The 21,973-nt window shown below is 62.3% G+C and overlaps 3 protein-coding genes across 3 annotated transcripts; all 3 read left to right on the top strand.

The window, feature by feature from the left end:
- Positions 1–851: 851 nt before the first annotated feature.
- Positions 852–7,676, top strand: LBRM_25_1220 (conserved hypothetical protein; the record flags this gene model as incomplete). Its single annotated transcript, XM_001565576.2, has 1 exon — positions 852–7,676. The coding sequence occupies one exon, from the start codon at positions 852–854 to the stop codon at positions 7,674–7,676; it is 6,825 nt and encodes a 2,274-aa protein (XP_001565626.2).
- Positions 7,677–8,677: 1,001 nt separating this feature from the next.
- Positions 8,678–14,311, top strand: LBRM_25_1210 (conserved hypothetical protein; the record flags this gene model as incomplete). The annotated part of the gene is made up of 1 exon (XM_001565575.2): positions 8,678–14,311. The coding sequence occupies one exon, from the start codon at positions 8,678–8,680 to the stop codon at positions 14,309–14,311; it is 5,634 nt and encodes a 1,877-aa protein (XP_001565625.2).
- Positions 14,312–15,055: 744 nt separating this feature from the next.
- LBRM_25_1200 (conserved hypothetical protein) lies at positions 15,056–21,331 on the top strand (the record flags this gene model as incomplete). The annotated part of the gene is made up of 1 exon (XM_001565574.2): positions 15,056–21,331. The coding sequence occupies one exon, from the start codon at positions 15,056–15,058 to the stop codon at positions 21,329–21,331; it is 6,276 nt and encodes a 2,091-aa protein (XP_001565624.2).
- Between the last annotated feature and the right edge of the window lie 642 nt (positions 21,332–21,973).

Genomic DNA, 21,973 nt, shown 5'->3' with positions numbered 1-21,973 from the left:
CACTAGGCATTCCTTTGTTTGAGCACACATTGGCGGGAGGTAAACACCCCCCTCCCACACACACAGACACACACACACATTTATGGGGGGGGGGGCGTGCAGGCATCTTTACGACTTATTGAGCAAGTTGCATTTGTGCTGATGTGGCGTCCAACTAGCCTCCTCTCAATGGTGGATGACCAATGCATCTTGCGAACGCAGTTGCTGTTAGTTGATCAAAATGGTCTGAGGACGTTCCTGACTGCGTGGTCCTCCTCTGGTCGCCCCTCCTCTGCGTGCCATTGCTCGACAAGGCGGATCACGTACTGCTACATTGCTGCGCTGCTCTTTCCTTCTACTCCACGTGCTGTATCTTTCCCTACCCTTCCCTCCTGCGCCTCTTCCCCTCTCTTATCTTAAACCACCGCCACTGCCATCATCACCTCCAAACACCGTCTTCATCACACAGAGCGAGAGGTTGGCATACCTATCAAGTAAGTCACGCACAGCCGAGATACCCACCCACACCCACACCCACACCCACACCCACGCACTTTGATCTGACGTGTGCGGGGGTGTGGCCTCACTTTCTCGCCTCCTTTCCTAACTACCGCCTGCCTGCCCCGGACTCTCTCTCTCTCTTTCTCTGCTTGCGTGGGTCTCCTCGCTCCTCTTGCCTTCCCGTCCCCTCCTCCTCCTCCTCAGCCCACACGTACGCTCACGCCCTCCATCTCCCCTTTTTGGCGCATTGCCTTGCCTGCACAGTCGCTTCTCGTGAGTGGTGATCGACTGCTGCGTAGCTCTTTTTTCCGATTTCTCTCTTCCTCTTGCCTTCTGTCGCACCCATTTCCTCCCTCGCCTCGCCAAGCGACATGCTACTGAGCAAGCAACCCGGTGACACAGGCATCTACGCCACCGCCACGCCGAGTCAGGTGCGACTGTACTACGTCCTCGATCGTGTCTTCCCACTCGTTTCTAGTGGCGCGGCGTCAGCGGAGACGTCTGGTGTTCTGGGCAATGTCGTGCGTGGCGGTCTCCGTGGCATCGGCGCCTCCGCGACTTCCGGGTCTCTTGCGGACATTCCACCGGATCTACTACCGTACTTTTCTGGGGCGCCGGCATGTGTGCCTCGCGAACACCTGCGCACGCTATGTCGCCTCTCCGCTGTCGGCAGTTCCACCGGTTCTGTGAGAGCTGCGACGGTTAGCGGCACATATGCGCGAGCTGGGCGGTATGACGCTGATGGGCGACCAACTCCGCTCGCAACGTCGGCATCCCACACACGTTTTTCACAACCCCCTCGCACCGGAGTGGGGTGCACGTCGGCAGCTTCTGCAGGTTCTGATGACTGGCTGCAGCAACAGCACATGCAGGACGCCAGCTTCGGGTACCACTGGGGCACCTCGCTCATCCCCTTCCATACAGTCCCCTTTGGCTGCAGTGTCGGCGATGGCTCTAGCGAGGGTCGGCACTTGAGCTTGCATGGCGGAACGAACGCGTTACCGCCAGAGTGGACGGCACCAACACTGACTGCCGCCGGTATCACCCCGATTTTTCTGGAGGAGTGCGGCCCGGGGAAGTCATCGAGTCACATGAGCGGGAGCAGTGCAGTGGAGAACAGTGGATACTGCGCTGGCAGCACGCAAGCACAAGCCGGGCGCTCCGGTGGCGGAGGCGGCGGTGGTGCTCACTCCGGCAGTACCACCTTGGCTGCTACCGTCTCCACTGCTCCTACTGCCCTCTCCCTCAGCTGCGCCACTGACTGCCTGTTATTCTTTGTGGCGAACTCAGAGGGGCTCAGCTGGATTGGCCGCAGTGATATCACAACTTTGTCTCCTCTGCGGGTGCCCATGTCGCTGCAGATGCGACGGCACAGCCCTGGCGGATACAGCGGGCCAGTCAGTGGCGGCGGCGGCACGGTAATGCCATCGGCATCGTGTCCACCGCGGCCGTTCTCCGCAGGCTTTGGCGCGCCGCTGAATACAACAGGGGACTGCCCGCTGCCGAACTCCTCGCTAATGATCTCAAGTGAGGTTGGAGATGATTATGAAGGCGATGGCGAAGACAGAGCAGGCGCAGCGTTAACTGATGGAACCGGAGGCGGTGGCGGCGGCAGCGGCGAGACAGGCAGCAGCCACCGTGGCAGCTTAACAGGCGCTGCCAGTACCTCCTTCACTGACGGACCTGACGTGTATGGAGGGGTAGCACCGGCGGCAGTGGTGGAACTCCCGATGCGTAGAGGAATCTCTCATCGTGACCGCATCGTCACCGCGTCCGGGTGGGATCCGCGCAACTCGGCGATACTTGCCCTGGGCCGACAGAGCGGCACGGTGCAGCTGCTGGATGTTGAGTATGTGGTGGGCTCGATGGAGGGCAGGTGCTGCAGCCCCGCTACCACGAGCCGCTGCACGAGTGACGATGGTACCGCCGAACCGTTTTTCGTGGCTGCCGTGGGCAGCGCTGGAGCAGGGGCCAGTGCGCTCGGTGGCTGTGGTGCCGGTGGCACCCACCTGGTGCCATACGCCGGCGCTGACCATCTCAGCTACAGTGTTGTTCAGCAGAAGCAAATGCTGGGTCCCGTGACGGCGCTGGATTGGATGCCACAGTCCCACCTGACTGTTGTGGCCGCGCGGCGTCTCGATGGGCTCGGCTTCTACGCGGAGCTGCTCGATCTGCGCGCCTCCCACGATGGTGTCACGCACCTCGGGGCCCCGCCCGAGGTGCTCGGCGTCCCTATCTACGCGCGTACCGCAGATAGTGCTGCCCCATGTGCTCTCTGCCGTGCTGAGCAGGTGGCGTGCCACCCCTCGCAGCGGTACGTCGCCACAGTGGGTGCGTCACGAACGCTGGACATCGTGCAGCTCTGGGATGTGCGCATGGCGACGCGGCCAGTGGCGTGTCAGGCGTACCCACGCGCGGGTTACACTTCCCTCTGCTGGAGTGCAACCGAGATGGGGGTGGTGCTAGGCACCACGCGCGACGGCGGTCTGCGAGCGCACGTCTTCAAGGAGCTTGCGCCGTCGCGCACCGCTTCAGGTGGCCCTGTCGTCGTGGCGTCGCACCGCTACAGCAGCGCGAATAACCCTCACCTGAGCCCGAGTGTTTTTGTCTCTGGTGGTACTGCAGGAGGTGGTGGGGCTAGCCGCAGTCACCACCGTAGCGCCCCAAGCAGCGGCCGCCCGCACCGTCTCTCGACGAGCGGCGGAGGGCAGGAGGTGGATCGGTGGGGCGTGAGTAACAGCAATTTCGTGAACAGCGGCTGCAGTGGGGCGGAGGCTGAGGCTGAGGACAACTTCCTCGACGATTCCTGCAGCATCCACTCAGACTTCTCCGGCGACGGCACCGGCACAGTCATGCCCTCCATCACCGATGGAAGCAAGGCTTTGGCACGCGTCAATATGAAGGCGCAGTCTGCGCTCAAGTGCCGGTTGCCGTCCCGCGTGCCTGCCGCTGCAGTGGGGTGGGTTTGCCATCCTCTCTCGGAGCCGACGAAGGCGATCGCCAGCGGCGGCATTCCTGGTCTCGCACCGGCGCACCGCTACACTGGAAGCCGAATGCCTGCTGCCGGAGTTCACCACCGTGAGCCCTTGCATACCTCTCAGGGCGCTACTAACGGCCTTCGTTCCAGAGACAGCCGCGGTGGCGACGTGGGCGGCGATGTGATGGCGCGTGGCTGTCGAACAGACTTGCCACAACTGCTGCTGCTCAATGCCAGAAATGGTGAGTTGTATACGCAGGTGTACAACCCAGGTGGTAGCACGGTTACCAGCCTCAACAGCAGCACGGCACTGGTCGGCGCCGGCCCAAACGCGTTTCTTATGCACACCTCGTCAGTGTACAAGGCAGCGAGCTATGTGCATGAGGAGGCCGTGCTGGAGCGGCTGGAGTGCCAAGCCGCCGCCGTTGCTGCTATTACCACCGTCGCTGCGAACGCAGCTGCTGGTAGGCCGGCGTCCTCTGGCCATACTTCTCTTTCTTCTGGGCCCGGATCCAACGCGGGACTAGCCCTGGTGGGCGGACGCGTAGGCGGCGTCATCTCGGCGGCTGTTGCTTCTACGAGCAAGCCGCGCATATCAGGCGACAGCGCCGCTGATGAAGCTCAGTTGTCAAGTGCTGGCAGCTCCGGCACTGGCAGCGGGGGGCCTTGTACTGCTGTCAGAGTTGCCGGCGGTGGTGGCGGTGACGGCGTTGCGACGGCGGCGGCTAGACTAAAGGGTCGCCCGGTCACTTTGATGGGTTTGGGCCTCTTGGATGAGGTGGAGGGCGAAGAAGACGAAGGGAATGAACGGGACACACTGCGGGTCAACTCTGTCCCGGCAGCCACTGGCCACTACGAACACCACGCTGCTGCTAGCGCCAACGCGAACGGGCAGCAGTCTGGGCTCGGCGCTGCTTCCTCCACGGCTCATGGCCGGCCGAGCGGGAGGGCTGTGGGAGCTGCTGGAGCAGGTGGCAACGGTGGCGCGGCAGCCACAGGCGGCCCGCACGCCGGACCTCCAACGGAAACTGAGCCTGCATTGGTGGGCACTGGAGGTGCTACTGCTGCTGCTCCTAAGGATGTGCAGCTCAGCGGCACCAGTGGCGCCCCTCAATTGGAGGAGAGACCTCTTGACCATCGAGCTCCCTTGCGGGAATCCGTCGCTGTGTCGCCGCACAATCGGTCTGCCTCTCCAGAACTGATGCAGCAGCAGCACATGGTCACTACCTCCGCAACTGGCCGAAGCGTCGCTGAGTCAGCAGCAGCGGCGACCCTTCCACAAGAGATGAGCTTTTGCCAGTTCCACTCGCTCGAGCGTACGCGGCATCTGTGGAGACGTCTGCGCAGCGGCTTCGCATGTGATCCGCTGCTCAACTTGGCGGTGCTCCTGCACGAGGGCGTAGATCGGGAGGCGTACACCGCCTTCCTCTACGGCTGCTGTGCTGCACAGTTGCTCTTCCCCAATGCTGTGATGTTGGTATCAGAGCCACGTAAACCCGGCCCAACAACGGAGTCGGCAACGCCGTCCCTCTCTCTAGTTCTGGGCCTGAAGCGAGCCGTGCCGGGGCTGCTAGAGCTGCTGGTGTCAGAACGTGATTTGCGGCGGCAGTTGGGGCTGAGTGACACGCGGTTCTCTTCACACTTTCGTCTCAGTCAGCATCACCAGCAGCTCGCGTTGGCCAACGCAACCGCAGCTGGCGAGGCGGCGGGTTTTGCGCCTCCGAGCAGCTATGCCATCATCGGCCCTGTAGGGGCCCTCGGGCTGCAGACCCCTCTGCTGACGAGCTTGTCGAGCCCCATGGAGAGGCACAAGGGGCCATCAGGATTTCCACTGCACCCGTTCAGCGCCGCCGCGGCAGGGATTCGTGGTGGTCGCCCACCGCCGCCGGCCCACCTTACGGGACCCGCGATCAACATTGGCGTGAACCGCGCGGCATCATCGGGCATCAAGGGTGGGGCAGGCTCCTCCGGGGTGGCCGGTGGCGCTGGGAGGGACGGCACAGCACACCGTCCAACGTACCCCATGACGATTGGCATGTTGCGGCAGCTCGTGCTGCAGTCCATGGGCTGGACAGCCCCACCTGCAGCTTGCCTTGTCGATCGACCAGCTGGGCACACGGCAGTGGGTGAGGGGACGAGTGCCAGCGCTTCTGTGGAGGTAGCTGATGGGGTGCAGGCGACTCGGTTGCCTCCTCCGCGCGGTCACATCCACGCCCAGCATCCGGCGGAGAGATTCTTTGTGCAGGGAGACGGCATAGGCCAACACAGCCTGCAGGAGGCGCTGGAGCGGCGCGTAGCCGTGCTCGTGTTACTGGACCGTCTCGAGGAGGCTGCCGAGTTACTGGCGCTGTACGGCACGCGCAACGCGCAGTACCCCAGTATCGCTCTGACCCTGTCTGCGGCGCGCGGCCGGCAGACAACGCTGATGAGTCTGGCGGCGGATGACTGTTCAGGGGTGACCTTCTGGATTCATTTGATGCTCACATACATGGAGATCGTGATGCGTCAGCAGTCATGTGGAACGGCCGCAGCAGGGGATAGGACGCCGCCCACGGATGCAGCAGCTTTAGGTAGCACCAGTGACGGCGGCACATCGAGTATGACAACGAGCACTGCTGCGGCGACGGAGCCGGTCAGTCGCTTCGATGAATTTTTTACGCTACCGCAGCAGAAGGCGGTGGCGCTACGCCTTTTGGAGAGGTATCCGCGCCTGGTCCTCTCTGACAAGGTGGGCCTCGCCACGGCGCTGCTCTTGCCTTCGCGGTACCACAGCGGCCATCTCGCCAACTTGATTGAGGTCTTCGAGGCTTTAGTGCAGCAGCAATACCGTGACTACTCTGCAGTCGCCACCACCAGCACGGCAGGTCAACAGGTGGTCGTCGGCAGTGCGTATGGGACGCCGTCCTCAATGCCACCGCTGCCCGGGATGGGCGCGCAGCAGCAGCCGTGCGTGAATGCAAAGTGCGCATCGCTGGCGGGCCCATCTTCGCTGCCTACGCAGAGCTCTTCTGTAGGTACTGCCATGTCGCCGGCGGCTCTCAACAGCCGCTTCCCAAGTCCACCTGGCGACATCCCCGCGCATGGCAGTGCCGACTCTCACTACAGCGATCCTAGCGACACCTTTGTGCTGACTGCCGTCGCCTCCGCTGTGTCCGCCAACCGCTTTGCCCCCATCTGCAGGTGCTCGCTGCTGCTCGTGACGGCTGTGGAAGGAGTCAGCACCGACTGCCGCGCACTGCAGCGCTACGTGGACGAGAGCGGCGATGTGCAAACGTCCCTGAGCTACGCAGCGGCATTCGGTAATCTGCTGTCGCCCACTGTCCGCACCTGGCGTGACGCGTACCGGCGTTTGCTCAACGACCAGGGGCTCTCCATGTGGCGCAGTCATCACGATCTGCAGATCGTGAAGCTTGTCAAGGCACGTGAGGCGGTGGACACGCACGGGGGTAGCAGCGCGACCTGCGCGAGCAGCAGGCCGCACGGCGGCGCGGCGGACGTGCCCAACGTCGTCACTGGCGTCAGTGGTGACCCTTCCTCGGGCATTCTCGGCGTACGCACCACGCATGGCGGTAGTGTTAGCGAAACCGCCTCTGGCGCCCCACTAGGGAGTCCAGCAGCGACTTTCTCGGGCGCTGGTGGGCCTCGACCAACAGGCTTCCCTAGCGGATCGACGGCCTTTGGAGGCGACCTCGGTGCGACGCCTGGTGCCGCCTCCGCAGCAGCGATGATGTCGACGCAAACAGCGATGATGATGGAGCGCACGCTGAACCGATTAGCGCAGACCACTGTAGCCACAACCACTGACCGCGACCGCTCGTTGCGCGAGGTGGCAGCGACTGCTGGTGGGGTCAGTCCGGGAGCCAACGAGGCCGTCCACCGAACGGTGGAGCTGAGGTGCAACTGCGGTCAGGCGATGCACGCGACGGCGCCGAGCAAGAGCTCCATTTCGTCTATGACCTCGACGAATGTGACCCGCAAGCAACTCATTCCGTGCGGAAACCCAGAGTGCCGGCAGTGGCAGTCACCAATGTGCATTGTATGTGGTGAGCGCATGGAGCACCGCGCGACGGAGCTGCCGCCAGAGCGCTTCTTCGCATGGTGCAGCGTGTGTCTGCATGGCGGTCACTGGTGCCATCTGCGGGAGTGGTTCAGCAAACACACAAAGTGCCCGGTCGAGAACTGCCCCTGCCACTGCTGCGACAATGTTCACCTCTCGTAGCTTAGGCTGCTGCTGGTCTTCTTGCCTGCCTCTTTTGCTTCTCTCGTTCTGTTGTCGTCTCTCCCCTCTCCCCGCCCCTGTCTGTGAGAGGGCGTGTGAACGTATGCGTATGTGTGTGTGTGTGTGTGTCGAACTGTTCTTGTGGCCTCCCCCTTCCTCAACTCACCTTGACGACTCTCCGCTTAACTCTCGAAGAGAAGGATGGACGCTTCATGTCAGCCGGTGCACCAGCAGCGTCGCACAGCAGAGCAAGCGGGGCAAGAAGCGGTGATGGGGAGGACGGGCTGCTGCGGTACCATCTGTAATGGGCCCCACGGTTTCTCCCCACCCTCTTCGTCTTCCACCTTCCAGATGCATGCTTCTCGCGTGTCTCCGACGCGCGCAGTAGACAGATGCAGATGCACCACGACACGTAGGTACGTAATGGACTGCAGCGCTTGCACACAAGCACGGTACCAGCACCTGACGTCCCTCTTCTTCTCTTCCGTGTTTCATACTTTTTCTCCTTCCCCGCCACCATTCCTTCCTCCCTCCCTCCGATACCTGTCGTTTGTGCACGTGCGTGGGCGTGCACCTTTGCGTTCGCCATTGCACCACATTGCTTCACCTCTCTGACACACCATCTGCTCACTTGTATCGATCGTCTCTGCCCGCGCTCGCACCCGTCTCACCTTCTGAATTGCTGTGTGATGCACCTGCAGCATACGCGCTTCAATTTTCACACTCACTGGAGGAGGAGGAGGAGGAGGAGGAGAGAGAGAGAGAGACGAGGAGACTCGATCGCAAGCTAACCCCCCTCCCCCAAGCACACGCAGACGGCAGATATCGTACCGCATCTGTGATTGGCGGCAAGTGAGCAGCCTCGCCCCTCTCATCCAGAAGCCGCCCAGCTGCATTGCTGCTTTCGCTTCTTCGTCTAGCGCTTTCTCGTTTTGCGTTTTCTCGCACCCTGTGCGATCACTTCCACCGCTGCCTTCCTTTTCTCTCCCCCCACTTACCCCATGAAGCACTTCGCATGTCAGCCGGACACCCACAATGCGTTCGGGTCGTTGACAAACGGTGTGCTGACGTACTTCACGTTGGACTGCACGCGCTACAGACGCGTGGCAGCGAGTAGCATTGACAGTGCGGCAGAACTTCACACCCCTGCCAAGAAGGGAGACGCAGCCGTAGGAGGCAAGGCGCCTCTGCAGTGGACCAGTCAGCAGCTCTTCACGGCTCCTTCCTCTTTCGCCAGCCACGGCGCAGGTCACGGTGCCGTTCAGCAGGATGTGGACTTCACGACTGAAACGCGCGTGCGCATCCAACGCACCCTGATCTTGCCAAGCCCCTTTCAAGCAACTCAATGCTTCTTCAGCATGGCAAATCGGACTCTCTTTGGCACCGACATGGCGTTCATCGGTGCCGCCAACGGCGTATTGACCCTCGCCGTGCTTCAGGAGGACCTGCTGCTGTACGTGAGAGGAAAGGACCCACAGAGTCTTCATGAGCAGCTGCAGCGTGAGCAAGCCGCGTCGTCCTCTACCCCGAACAAGCGTTCCGGTTTGTTAGCATCGACCGCTACCTCCGACAACGGCGTGGTCGTCCGTCGGCCTCCCTCCCTCTCAGCCATCTCCATGACCCTACCATCCCCATCACAGAGTGGAGGTGGAAGCAGCGACCCTCCCTCTTCCTCTTCCTTCATTGGCGGTGCCGCTGCGGCAACGATGGCCAGGAGGCCGTCCTCGTTGTATCATGGGATGGATCCATCCTTCGACGTGGACCGTGGGCCGTCTCGCATAGACGCTCCTTCGACCATTAGCTGGATGCGCAACAAGCCACTTGTACTGGTTGGCTATACCTCGGGTCGGGTGGAATGGTACGAGGTATCCATCTCTGCCGCACGCCGGGAGGAGCTGCAGGTCCCGGTGAAGGAGATCGCATACAGCGCGTCGGTGAAGCCTGGTGCCTTTGCCTATCAGGCCCCGAACCGTGATTCCCACAGCAGCCGCGTTGCCCGCGTCGCTGTGGGAGGTCAGATGGCTGGCTTACGGATTGAGCTGGTCGCCTCATGCGTTCTAATGGAGGCTGGCGCCCTTGTGTCCAGCGACTACTTCGCTGTCAACAGCATGGTCGTCGTCGGAAGCGAGCGCGGTACCCTCTTTCTGTTCGACACCGACCACCTGGAGGCGCCGCTGTGCGAGGTGCGACTGAGCACGCCGAGCATGACGTTCCTCTACTGCCACCCTTTCTTGCCCATTGTGGGTGTGCTGTCGCAATCCGTCTGGTCCAGAGCGGAGGAGCTGCCGCCAAGGTCGACAGCAGCGTCTGCGCGGAGGCGACGAGGCAACAGCCCGGCCTTGCGCTTCGCTGACAGCCACAGCAGCGACGTGGCGAGGCCATTAGTAGGCCCGGTGAACGGCGGTATCGGCAGTTATGTAGGAGGTCCGCAGCGTGGAGTCACCAGTGGCAAGCGCTGCCCGGCGACCTTCCCACTCGTACCGCTGCAAGGTTCACGATGTGACCCGGACAGTAGCCCGCAGCAGCTTTCCTCCCCATCCGGAGCCACGCCGTCGGCAGTAGTCCAGGGGACTCCGAAAGCGGACCGGCACGTGGGGTGGCATGACGAGAGTCCTGCGGCGCTGATGAGCGGGGGAGACGTCACTGGGGCCTTCTCGAGTAGCAGCTGCGCAGCTTCACCGTTTGGGCTCTACGGCAGCTGTGGTACCGTTCCAGAGGTCGGCACTCCTTCAGCGCTGCACTCTGGCTGCGTGCTGACGTTTGTTGAGTACCGCAAGGACTCCCCGCCGCGGCCGCTGTCGCGCGCTGGGACTGGGACTCCATCCCCACCGCCGTCGCATCGGCTGATACAGGTCTTGCAGCACCGAATGGAGGGTGAGGCGGCGCGATACGGCACTTACTATACTTTCTCGTGGAAGTTCAGCTTTGATTTGGAGCTCGCCATCAGCAACCTTGAGGAAGGCGCGCTGCGCATCGTCCGCGCGGCTCGCATTATGGATAAGGATCCAGGCGCTGACGTCGGTGGCCTAGCTGACAAGGAGGACCGAGAGGGTACCGCAGCGGATGGTGAGCAAGGTGTGTCGGCACCAGGCGCCAACACCGCCCATCCGACTGCGTATCAGGTGCTGCAAAACTACAACGTTCGGCTGCCGTTGCACTCTCTTGTGAATGTCGAGTACGTGTCAGCGGCTACGTCGTCGCTCTGTGCGCCAGACAACGCAGCCGCTGACACAGACACGGAACTAGCTGCCTGGAGCAACGGCACGAGTGGCACCCCAGCAGAGCAGTCACTCTTTCGGCGAGATGCTGAGCAGTGTCAGCGGCAGGCAGCGCTGCTTGGCGCCGCCGTCGACCCAAGGTTTCGCCTCGGCTTCTCTTCAGTCTCCCCATCGCAGGTAAGCCCCGCTGCGGGGGTGTTGTGCTGCCCCGTGAATCCCCTCTGGGCTGGTCTGACTGTGGTGTCGATGCCGCGTGGCGGTCGACGACACGAGCGTTGCCACAGCGGCGATGCTGATCGCTACGTCGACCAGCTGGATCTGTTTAGCACTCTCAGAGGCTGCAGTGACGCCTTTGACGCCTTGTACTTCCCCGTAGTCACGAGAGGCGGCGATGGTACAGCAGGTGTGATTGGAGGTGGGAGGGCAGGTGGCAGTGATGCCGACCGCGGCGTCCTGCTACTGAAGGAGAACGTGTTAGCGGCATCGATGCTGCAGCCGTTCTGTGGGAATACCGGCGCGTCTGACAGCATGCGTCATCATCGTCGATGCACCGTAGAGACTGGTAGCTGTGGCGGCACTCATGGCAGCGGCGCCGATGCAACGTCAAGCCGCTGGCCTTCCTCGCCAACCATAACCTCCGTCTTTACGCCGCAGCCGCATCCGCAGCGCCGGCGAGAGCAGCCACGGCGCCGCCACAACCCAGGGGCGCCCAACATCCCAGTCCCCAGCTACGCTACGAAGGGCACCAAGAATGAAATTGCGAGTGCGGTGCTGATCGCGGCTGATCAACGTGCTGACCTCCACGACGCGCTTCGAATAGGACCCGGCAATGTGTCATTTGTTGTCGTAATGAACGCTGCGGGAGAGGTGGCGTCGGTGCCGGTCGAGGTACGGGCTGTGTCCGCGTGGCACGAGGCCGGCAGCGTGTTCGTCGGTCTCGGTCCCACGCTGTACGCAGCCGACTTTGTCTCCATTCAGGGGATCGAACAACTCATGCGACGGCGCTACGCCGCCGGCTTTGGTCTCTCGTCACTGGCGAACATCACCGCGGTGAAGGAGGTAGGGGGCTTTGGTAGCGAGGATGTCGGCATGCTGCTGTCGTACGTGGCCATACTGGAAGCAGTCCCGCTTGTGGCTTTGTCCGGGCCTGTGCCATCGCTGATGGCGCTGCTGAATAGCTCTCCCGTTGCTGGGCACGGCGCCGTACAGAGGGAGGCAGCAGCGAGGCTGCAGGCACGTTTGGGACCTGCGTGGCGACTGATGATGAAGGTGTGCGTGTGCCACGGGGATCTGTGCTGCTTTTTGGTGCTGCAGTTGCTGAGGTGGTTGCCGTCATCGCTGGAGGAGGAAGCGGGGCAGCTGTGGCGAAGTATAGTGCAGCTGCCGCACCTTTCGGCCGCGACACCCATGCTTGGGGAGAGCAGCACCAACGTGGACGTTGAACGCGCCGTCGCGGTAGAAGTGACGCACGGGCACTACCTCGAGGCAGCGGAGCTGCTGCTTCGGTTCAGCAGCCGCTCACCGAGCTACGGTATCGTGGCTAACCTTCTTCGACACCCCGAGGAGGCGCAGTCCATGGTGTGTAACAGTGACCCCCGTGTGTGTGCGTCGTTTCGCGCCTCCCTCACCCCGTGGCTTCTCGTCGTTTTCCACTGCCTGTGCGGCTCCTGCGATGGAGCGCCGCGCTACCAGTTGCACGACGCGGCGGCAGCAGAGGAGGGGAAACACGATCGTTCGACTTCCGTACAGTCGGTGTTGCCCTTGCATCTCTACCGGCATTCGGCTTTGCCCTTCTGGGACCGCGTCGCCCTGGCAGTTGTGATGGAGGCGGGTACGACGGCTGCCTTCAGCCACGTCATGCAGGACATCCTCCTGCCAGAATGCAACCCAATTCAGGCGTTGCTGCTTCAGCGCGGCATCCACCACCACGCCTATGCCGCCATGCAGGAAATCGTCGACTACACCGGCGACTTCCAGCTCGGCGCCTGTCTGTTCGCTCGTGTCGGCGTGCTCACCACGGCGGCGGCGCTCGCCTTTCCCTTCTTGCTGGACGCCGAGGTAAGCGCCGCGGCTGCGACCGGGCGGATGGTGGCTACCTCGTCAGCTGCGCACACCCTGTCTTTGGGGCTGGCGGGCAGCTCTGCGCTCTCCGCTGTTTCTCCCGACTACCCACTGTACAGCTACGGCGCGGGCGGTGACTTTGGTGGTTACAGTGACGGCGACGAAGGCCAAGGACGCGACAGCGTGTACGGCAGCTCGCCGTTCTCGTACCTGCGATCTGGCCGCCGGAGGCGCAGCTTGAGTCAAGTGCCTTCTCCGTCATCTAGTAACGAACAGGGCTCCATGGAGGATGGCGTAGCGCACACGGCACGACTCGTGCGCAAGAGCGCGTTGCCACCGCCAGCACAGACACCAGGGGAGGTGAAGTGCGACGGTAGGTTGCATCACTCAGCTAACGCCAAGTGCTTCAGTACTTGCCTTTCTCCTGGGCATGCCCTGCGCTGTGCTGTCTCACCGAATGATGCAGTCGTGGGTGGCGGTTGTGGGCGCGGTAAAGGTCTCGGCAACGCCCAAGAAGACAACAGCGACGACGCAGACGCGGATGTGCCGTGGGTGTGGTGGGCCGCGGCGTACCGTTCTTTCCTCGACGACGAGCAGGCCTTCGTGCGCCGCACCACGTTTGACGTGGAGTGTGGACAACTGCGCAGTCGCGCGTTCCTGGCTCGAGACGCCACTGCCGCCACTATGGAGGCCCGCCATAGAGCCGCCACTCCTCCTTCCTCTGCTGCTGCCCTCGCCTCGGTGGCTGGAGTTGCCCATGGTGGCCGTTACAGGTGCGGGTATCACCCGTTTCACCGTACTGCGCCGCGAGATGCGGAGGTGGTGGGATGGCGCCACTCCTCTCCCTCCCCAGAAAATCTCGTGTCGATGTCAGTTGCACACTGTGTGGGTCGTCATGTGGCTGGGGCTAGCGGCGACACCTCGAGTGGCGGTGGTAGTGCTGGTGGTGACCGGGGCCTTCCAACCGCAGCCTCCTCATCTTCTCCGCCTGCAAGGATGTCCTTCGCAGGCCCCTTCGGCGATGGCTCTGCATACGTTACCGCTGTTACACCGCCGTACGCATCCGCCTTCATAAGACCGCCAGAGCCGAAGCTCTGCGTGTGTGGGGCGCAGCACGTTGGAACGCAGCTTATCCGGTCACTGCTGAGCATCTGCAGCATGACGGCGACGCGGTGCACCGTGTGCCTCGAGACCGTGCAACCATGTGCCAAGGACGTTGCCACTGCCTTTGCCTGGTGCACGTCATGCGGTCACGGCGGTCATGCGTACCACCTGCAGAACTGGTTCCGCACACACCGGCGCTGCCCTGTGAACGGGTGTGACTGCCATTGCGATGAGGACTCGAGCTTGTACTGATTCCCCGCTCCCCCGCTCCCCCGCGAGCACACAGTGTGGCAGGAGGAACGCACGTATGCGAAACACGCAGCCGCAGTGGCCATGCGAGAGAAGGGAGGAGGGGGGGGGGGAGTGCGCGGACTGGGTACCTCTCGGCGTCTGCGATTTGTGAGCGTCATCGTCACCCCCCCCCCCCCCCCTGTGTGGAAAGTCCTGCAGAGCCCCCCACTCACACACACACACACCAAAAAGCAAAAACAAAACGGGAAGGAGGAAGGGCGAGGAGAAGGAGCCGACAGGCAAGCGATGGGTACAGATCCATGGTGGGCGACGTCAGCAGTGTGCTGCTTGGCGACCGACAAGGCGTCCCCCCTCTCTCTCTCTTTTGTTCTTCCTCTTTCCTCCTCCGCATTCTTATCATACGCAACACCCCCAACAGCCCTCACCAGGCGGCCCAGTCACCCGGCCCCTCTCCCCCTCTGCTCTCGTTCCTGAAGCTGCGCTCTTTCACGCCCATTCCTCTCCGCTATTCTCCTCTCCTCTTCTCTCTTCCTCGCACGCTTCCCTGACTAAGCGCGTCTCAGCGCCTGTACATATCCACGGCAGACGCAGGGTGAGGGGGGGGGCCTTGGCGCATACACACGTATCGGTGGAGTCGCGCCATTGTCAGCGCCAAACTTACCTACACCCCCCTCGCTCTCTATTATCGCCCTTTTCTTGTCTCTCTTTATCTCGTTCTCCTTGTCGCAGACCCGTGCGAGCTGCATGCACCGCGGCGGCTCGCTGTGTCGACTTCTGTCTTTCGCCCCCTCCCCTTCTCCATTTCCTTCCGCACACTCCGCCCTCTCTGTACAGAATCATGCGCTGTGTTACCGCCTCTTGGGACGCCGCTGCGCGGTGTCGTCTGTCGCCTTCTCCGTCTCCACCACCCGAAAGGCATCAACTGCGACACGCAGACCTGCTGTGCCACAGAGGTCGCACGGCCCCTCGCAGACGCTGCTAGCGTCTGACGAGCTTCTTGATAGCACCAGTAAGCTCTCGGCAGTCAGTTGCCCTTGCGTGCTATGGGCAGCGATGCAGGAGCTGCCGCGACTTGCTCCTGGTGCAGCGGCGGTGCTGGCGCGGCGCACGCGCGAGAGCGTTCTTCGGCAGGACCAATGCGCCACCGATCTTCTCTACTTCATGGGTACCGAGTGGCGCGCGAGGCAGCGCCGCTTCTCGGCAAACGGCGCGCCGTCTCCAATATCGTCGCCGCAGTCCCCAAAGAGAGACAGCAGGCACGACGGCTTGGGCTCCGTGGCGGGGCCTCCGCCGCGCTGTGATCACTTTGACGGGCGCCGCATTGCTCCCTCGATGTCCTGGTCAGACCTTGACATGCGCTTAGCCACGCCCTCCACATCACGCCTACCTCGCGAGTTTCAGACATTTTCACGCGAGGGCGACTCTACGAACAGCTGGCATGCATCGGTAGGCGAGCACATCGATGGCGAGGTTAACCACTACCGCAGCGCTACACCATCCTTGTTCCGTCAGCAGCAGGAGCTATTTGATCTGCGTCGTCGCATTGCATACTTACTCGCCAGCGAAGGCACCAGCGCAGGGGACTTAGCGGAACAAGGGGTGCCACCGCTACGTAGCGCTGGCTGTCGTGCAGCCCTAGCTCTGTCGCTGACGCGCAGAATCTTCAAGGCGTGCGCTGCTAGTGCTTGCTTCGCAGGGGCAGCGAGCAGCGCGGAGGAGATCGTCACGGCGGTAACCCACGATGATGTGCGATGCCGATCGAGGTTTGCGAGGGGTTATTGTGTACAGCGTGGCGGCGCAGACTCCGCGTCAAGTGCCACCGACGAGCTCTCGCTTTCCCTCCTGCGACTTCTGCAGCCTGATGAGCAAATCCGCTGTCCTTACATGTACCGCAGCGTAGCGCAGCCCGTGGAGCTTACGCCAGCGGAGGCGTACTCACTGCTCACGTGGTGTGCCGATCAGGTGCGCGCGTACGCGAGTGTAGTAGCCGCGGCCGCTAACCGAAAGGACCACTCCAACGTCCGCAGTGCCGTCTTTGATTCTGGCGTGACGGCTGCATTAACACCGCGCCGTGCCGATGCGACTGATCAAGGAGCGCCAGTGTGCAACGTCTCGTCTGCGGCGGTGTTCAGCAGCAACGGCAAACAGGATGGAGGCGGAGGAAAAGAAAAGGGGAAGGGTTGTCAGAGGGCAACGTTACGCAAGACGGCCAGCAGAGGGCTGCCGCGCTGCTCGGCCTCTGCCACTCACCCACCATCGACGCTTTCGATGGCGAGGCACCTACCACGCGATAGGATCAGCAGAGCCGCAGATGGAAACGACAGCACTTCGCCTTCGTCTCTTGGTTACCTAGAGAGCGAGCTGGCGGCAGAGGTGGTGTCTAGTGCTACGGCGCTTATGGAGCTCGCTGCCGCGTTTGCTTGCATGGCGGCCGAGTCAGCTTTGCCCATGGCGGACATATTTGCAAGTCATTCTCATGAGGAGGTTGTCCAGCAGGCGCCCTTGCCAACAACCGCGAAGCACCACGGCGCAGACGACTTCTGTGATGGGGACGGCGCTGTCTCAGGTGGCGAGGCGCTGGTGGGTCGTGTCATGGGCGACGTGGTCTTGGCCGTCTGCGATACGCTTCACACAGTGCGCGTTTCTGGGCTTCTGGGGGCGTACGTGGAAAGCCACATTGGAGGCGTCAACACCCACTCTGGCCATGATACAAGCTCAGGCCATGTGGGGCAAGCGCTAGACCATAAAGCCACACAAGACCAGCAGATGCGGCAGCTTCGTAGCCTCCATCACCGTCTGTCCTTCTCACAGCCTGTTCTCCAGTCGGTGCTCTGCTGTGAACGCGAGTCCTGGTCACAGGCGGTGCGGCTGACAGAGCGCATGACAGCTTGGAATGCCATCCTCGGTGAGTCGCTGGGCATGGTCACGCTTGTCGTCACCTCCTCGTCGATGCCCTCCCAACTGGAGGCTCCGTTTCCCTCCCCTTCGGTGGCGATGGGTTCTGACTGCGCAACTTCATGGGGTGCGGCTTTTCCGGCACAAGCGGCGAGCCTGCGCAGCTTGAGCACCGACACTCTCCACATGCTTCTCTACGTCTTAGCGCAGCACGGGCGCCTTGCGGAGGTGCTGCGCCTGTGCGAGGTTGTTTGTGGTGTGCGCGCCTTTCACCTTTTTCGCGACTCTTCGTCCACCGACGAGCACGATGGTGCAGACAACATCCTCGTATTGATGGCGCACCTGGCAGCCGCAAACGCGGAGCCGGACGCTGCGGCAGCGGCGCTTCAGCAGGCGAGCTCTTCGCCGGCTGTCGACGAGAGCCCATCTGCCGCTATCGACCCCGCCTCCTCCGCCTCGATTGGGAATTGTGACTCGAAGACGCCGCTGAGCGTTGTCGTACCGGATCGGATGCGCTCCATTGAGCGTGTCGTACGCGCTGGAGTAGTGCCGCAGCGGGTACTGAGCGTGACAGAGTATGCTGTGTTGCTGCGCCGCGTGATAGTTGACCACATCCGCGCTGACTCAGCGTTCCATGCCGCTGCTGCTGTCACAACAATGCACAGCGCCAGCGCTGGCAACGATGTCGTATGGTGGTTGTCTCCTTCACAGGTCTGGCGCTTCAGCGCAGGCCTGGCGCATCACGTGCGCAGCGTGCTGTGCCTGATCAGCTTTCAGGTGAATGCGCACCACGGGCGGACAGATATGCTGAGCCTAGAGGATCTCTACGTGGTGCTCACTCTCTCCCGGCAGCTCGTGCGCAGGCACGATGTCGAGCTGCTTCAGCTGCGAGACAGACAGATGAAGCCAGTGGACAACAATGACGGCGGTGAGGGAGATACAGGCGGCGATCTGTCGGCTTACCGGCGCAGGCAGTTGGCGGGCTGGGGCGTTGTGTTGGATAGCCCTCCATCAACTCCGCTCAAACTTCCGTCATCCTTGTGTGAATTGCCGTCGCTGTTGCCACCGCTGCTCACCATCCCAGGCTCCAGTGCTGAGACGTGCACGGCGAGTGGTGGCTGGTCAAGCGTGGAGGCTCATGCGCCGGGTAAGGCACCGTGGCAATGCGATCAAGCGATACTCCTACATTTGTTGCCGGCACGGCGGCGCGCAGGGAGTCCTGCCAGTACGCAGTACATCCAGCAGCTGTGCGCCACTTGCCACTCTGCTCTTCGCCGCGTGCGGCCGCTATCTTCCTCAGTGTACACTGAGAACGGCTTTGCCGCGCAGCAGGTCACAGCGACAGCGCAACTGTCGCCTCGAGTGGAGAGGGTCAACCATAGCATGGTGTCCAGCACGGTCGCCGTCAGTGCCGTGCTCTTGTCTCTTGTGTCACAGGGGACGCTCTCGATGCTGCGGGCCGCTCGCTACACACGCAACATTGCGCTCTTCTGGGACTCCGCGCTCAGCGTGTTGGCCATGCAGCAGCTGCACGGGCAGGACATTGGCGCGCGTTCTGCTGACGCCCTCCACGGAGGCGGCGGGCTCTCTGAACGCAGTGCGCCCACTTCATCAGCCACCAGAAGAGTTGGAGGCCTGGTGCTGCAGGAGGAGGCCGATTGCGTGCGGGAGGAGGTGGCGTACGCTCTCGCCCTCCAGGCGGAAGCTTCGGTGGGGGACAGTCTCGTCGCCACCCGCCGACTCATCGCGCCGCTGCTTGCACTGGCCCCGTACCTCTCCGCGTACACTGTTGCCTCGCTCGTGCAGCGGCCATTCCGTCGCATCTTTACCTGGCAGCAATGCCTGGCGCTCCTGCCATACACCCCCTTAGGTTCGCGAAGCCAGTTGTGGTTGGTTCAGCGCATCGCCCAGGACAGCGAGGGGCGGCGTCATGTCTTTCCAGGCGCTGTCACTGTACCGGCGGGCGGTCTGCCCCCTGCGCCCGCGCCACACACGTCTTTGACACTTTTCACCTTATTATCCATCACGGCAGTTCAGACAGCAATGAAGATGGTGACCGTTCGGGCAGCACCTCGGCGACATCAGCAGCACCGCCAGCCCAGCCCAGGAAAAGTAGGCACGAGCACGACACCAGGCGATACCAAGACGGCTCTTCTGCGCAGCTCTGCAGCTCCTTCGTCTGAGGAAGAGGCGTCAGCGTCAATGTGTGCCGAGGCAGCGGCACAAGCAGATTACGTTCTTCTCGCTCTGCTTCTCGAGTGCCACTGGGGCCGTGCATTGCAGGCATTTGCGAAGGCGCCGTCTCGCGTGCAGGTGGGCGGTGCACCGCATGTGGTACGTCTTCTGGTAGAGGCGGATGTGTGGCGCGACTTGAGTGATGCGCAGCGGCGACCGCTCGTGCGCCTAGCCGTGCAGAGTTCTGCATATTCTCGTGGGGGCGCGTCGGGTCTTCTGGAGGAGGTGCTGCAGACGACGCTTGAGCATGGGCTGTGGCACACAGGTCTTTACTTTCACCAGAGCTTCGCGGCGGAGGAGCCAGAGCTGGTGCGACAGTGCCGGTGCGCCCAGCGCTACGCTTTCCATCTGTGTTGTGGCCTGCTAGGGCGGACGTCGATGACCAAGATGGCTGCTCAGATGGCGAAGGCAGCGCGGTGCAGCCAGTGGGCTGCGGCAGCTGCGTGCTTCCTGCGTTACGCAACACAGCAGCGAGGCGGCACTACAGTCGCTGACACCTCACTGACTTCAGCGCTCTCCCCAGATGGCTCGCCTGGACATGCAGAGTTGGGTGAAACTTCTGCCCTCACTGCGACTCCCGCTCGTGCGGCTGGCGAGGAGACGGCTCCACCATGCCTCACCTGCAAAATGGCAGTACCTCCCACCACTGCCGACGAGCTCGAGTCGCTCGCTGCGCTCCTCGATGCAGCCGCATCGTCGCCACCGTTCACCCTGATCTTCAGCGACGAAAGTGCTTTGATTCCGCCCGAGTTGGCGCACTTGGTGCAGACGGCACGGTACGCCATGCTGCACACCGATGCACTGTGGACACATGCGCTTCGATGGCTCCCCACGACAGCACTGCCACTGCCCTTCAGTCACGAGCAAGTGTGGCGCAACTTGTGTGCAAACAACATGGCAAAGCTTCGGGCGTTGTTGCCGCCACCGAAGCAACATGAGGTCCGTGTTGAGAGGGGTGTATTAGCACAACTGGCTACGGCAACGCAGACCAAAGACGGCCCCGTGGCGCTGGTGGTGTCCACCACGGAGGCAACACTGTCGCTCGTCGAGGCCGCGCGCCGCTCTCACCGCCCGCAGCACGCCAATGACACTGCAAAGAAGCAGCAGATTGCCGTGGCAAATGCGCTGCAGGTGCTGCGCCGCGCCGGCGCCTGGGAGCAGGCCACGTTGCTCTACGACAAGGCAGTCGAGTTGCACTGCATGCCGTACGCCTCCTCATCGACTGTCCTCGACGCAACTCTGCAGGGAGGTGCTCCGTGGCAGGTGACGCTCATGTACTTCTTCCGCATGTCGCAGCGGCAGCGTCCCGACGTGAATGCGGCGGCGGTGGCATTGCAGGCCTGCATGGAAGGCGGGCAGTGGGAAACGGCGTTTCGTGTGCTGCAACAGAGCGCTTTGACGCAGGCAGCCCCGGCCCCTCGACTGGTGAGTTTGGCCGTGAGTACAGCGCTGCAGTGTGGTGTCTGGAGTCGCGCCTTGGCGGCAGCTCACCGATACCGGCGCACCCACAACTCACAACTTGCACACACGGTACTGCTCACATACGTGCGCACCCAGCACTGGAACGACGCTGCTGAGTACTTCTACGATTGCATTCGCCGTGGATTGCGCCCGCTGGACGCGTCATTGGAACTGGCCATCATCGCGAGCGAGGCCGCCAGCGATGAGTACCGCAAGACGGCGCTCATGGTGGGGGCGATCGCGTCCGCGCTGGAGGACCTCTACCGCATGAGCGGCACCGTATTGGAGCATATCATATTCGTACGGCGACACGCACGAAGCGGCGCCGCCCAGTGTCAGGCAGCGCCGGGCTCGTCGTGCAGCGCGTCGGAGTGGGTTCTCGACGACGCTACAGACATCAATGACGACAGCGACTTTCTTCTTTCATAGCGTGCAGCCGGTTTGTCGAGGGACGAGGCCCAAATGTGTTGGCCAAGGCTACAACGGTCCTGCCGTCGGAGCGTAGCTTTTCCTTTCCCCACATTGCTTCCTCTCTTCCTCTTCAGCCACGCTGAGGGTCGGCGATCAGCGGTGGTGAGCGAAGGGAAGAGCTAGACGCTCTCCGTCATGTACTCGGGTGCTTCTATTTTCCCTGCTACCCACGCACTTGTGTATATGCATGCACTTGTGCGCGCGTTTGCGTCTCAACGAGACTTCCTAGCGCGGCGTCGACGTCTCACTGTTGAAATGTTCTATGCACCTCGTGTGCGCACCGCACTCCCATGCAGGTATGCATCCATCTCCGATGTCATGGGTGCGACACAGACACTAACACGCACAGGCGCACCCACATCCTCTCTCACGCCTAGTGACCTTCAGCAGTTTTTTCATGTTTATCTTGCCCCCTTGCCCCCACCCGCCCTGCATGCGTGCGTGGTACATGGATCCCTCTCTTCTCTTCTTTGTGGACGGGTGTGCGTTGAGGACACGAGCAGACGATGGCCTCCTAGAGACACCGATAAGCACGGTGACCTCAACAAGCCAACTGACTGACAGGCAACAGTCCGACATCAATGCAAGACCGACGCGCTA

Source organism: Leishmania braziliensis, chromosome 25 (genome assembly GCF_000002845.2).
Source record: "Leishmania braziliensis MHOM/BR/75/M2904 complete genome, chromosome 25".
In the NCBI taxonomy this organism is placed as follows: domain Eukaryota; phylum Euglenozoa; class Kinetoplastea; order Trypanosomatida; family Trypanosomatidae; genus Leishmania; species Leishmania braziliensis.
The sequence above is the reverse complement of the archived record's forward strand: the minus strand, read 5'-3'. Positions and strand labels throughout refer to the sequence as shown.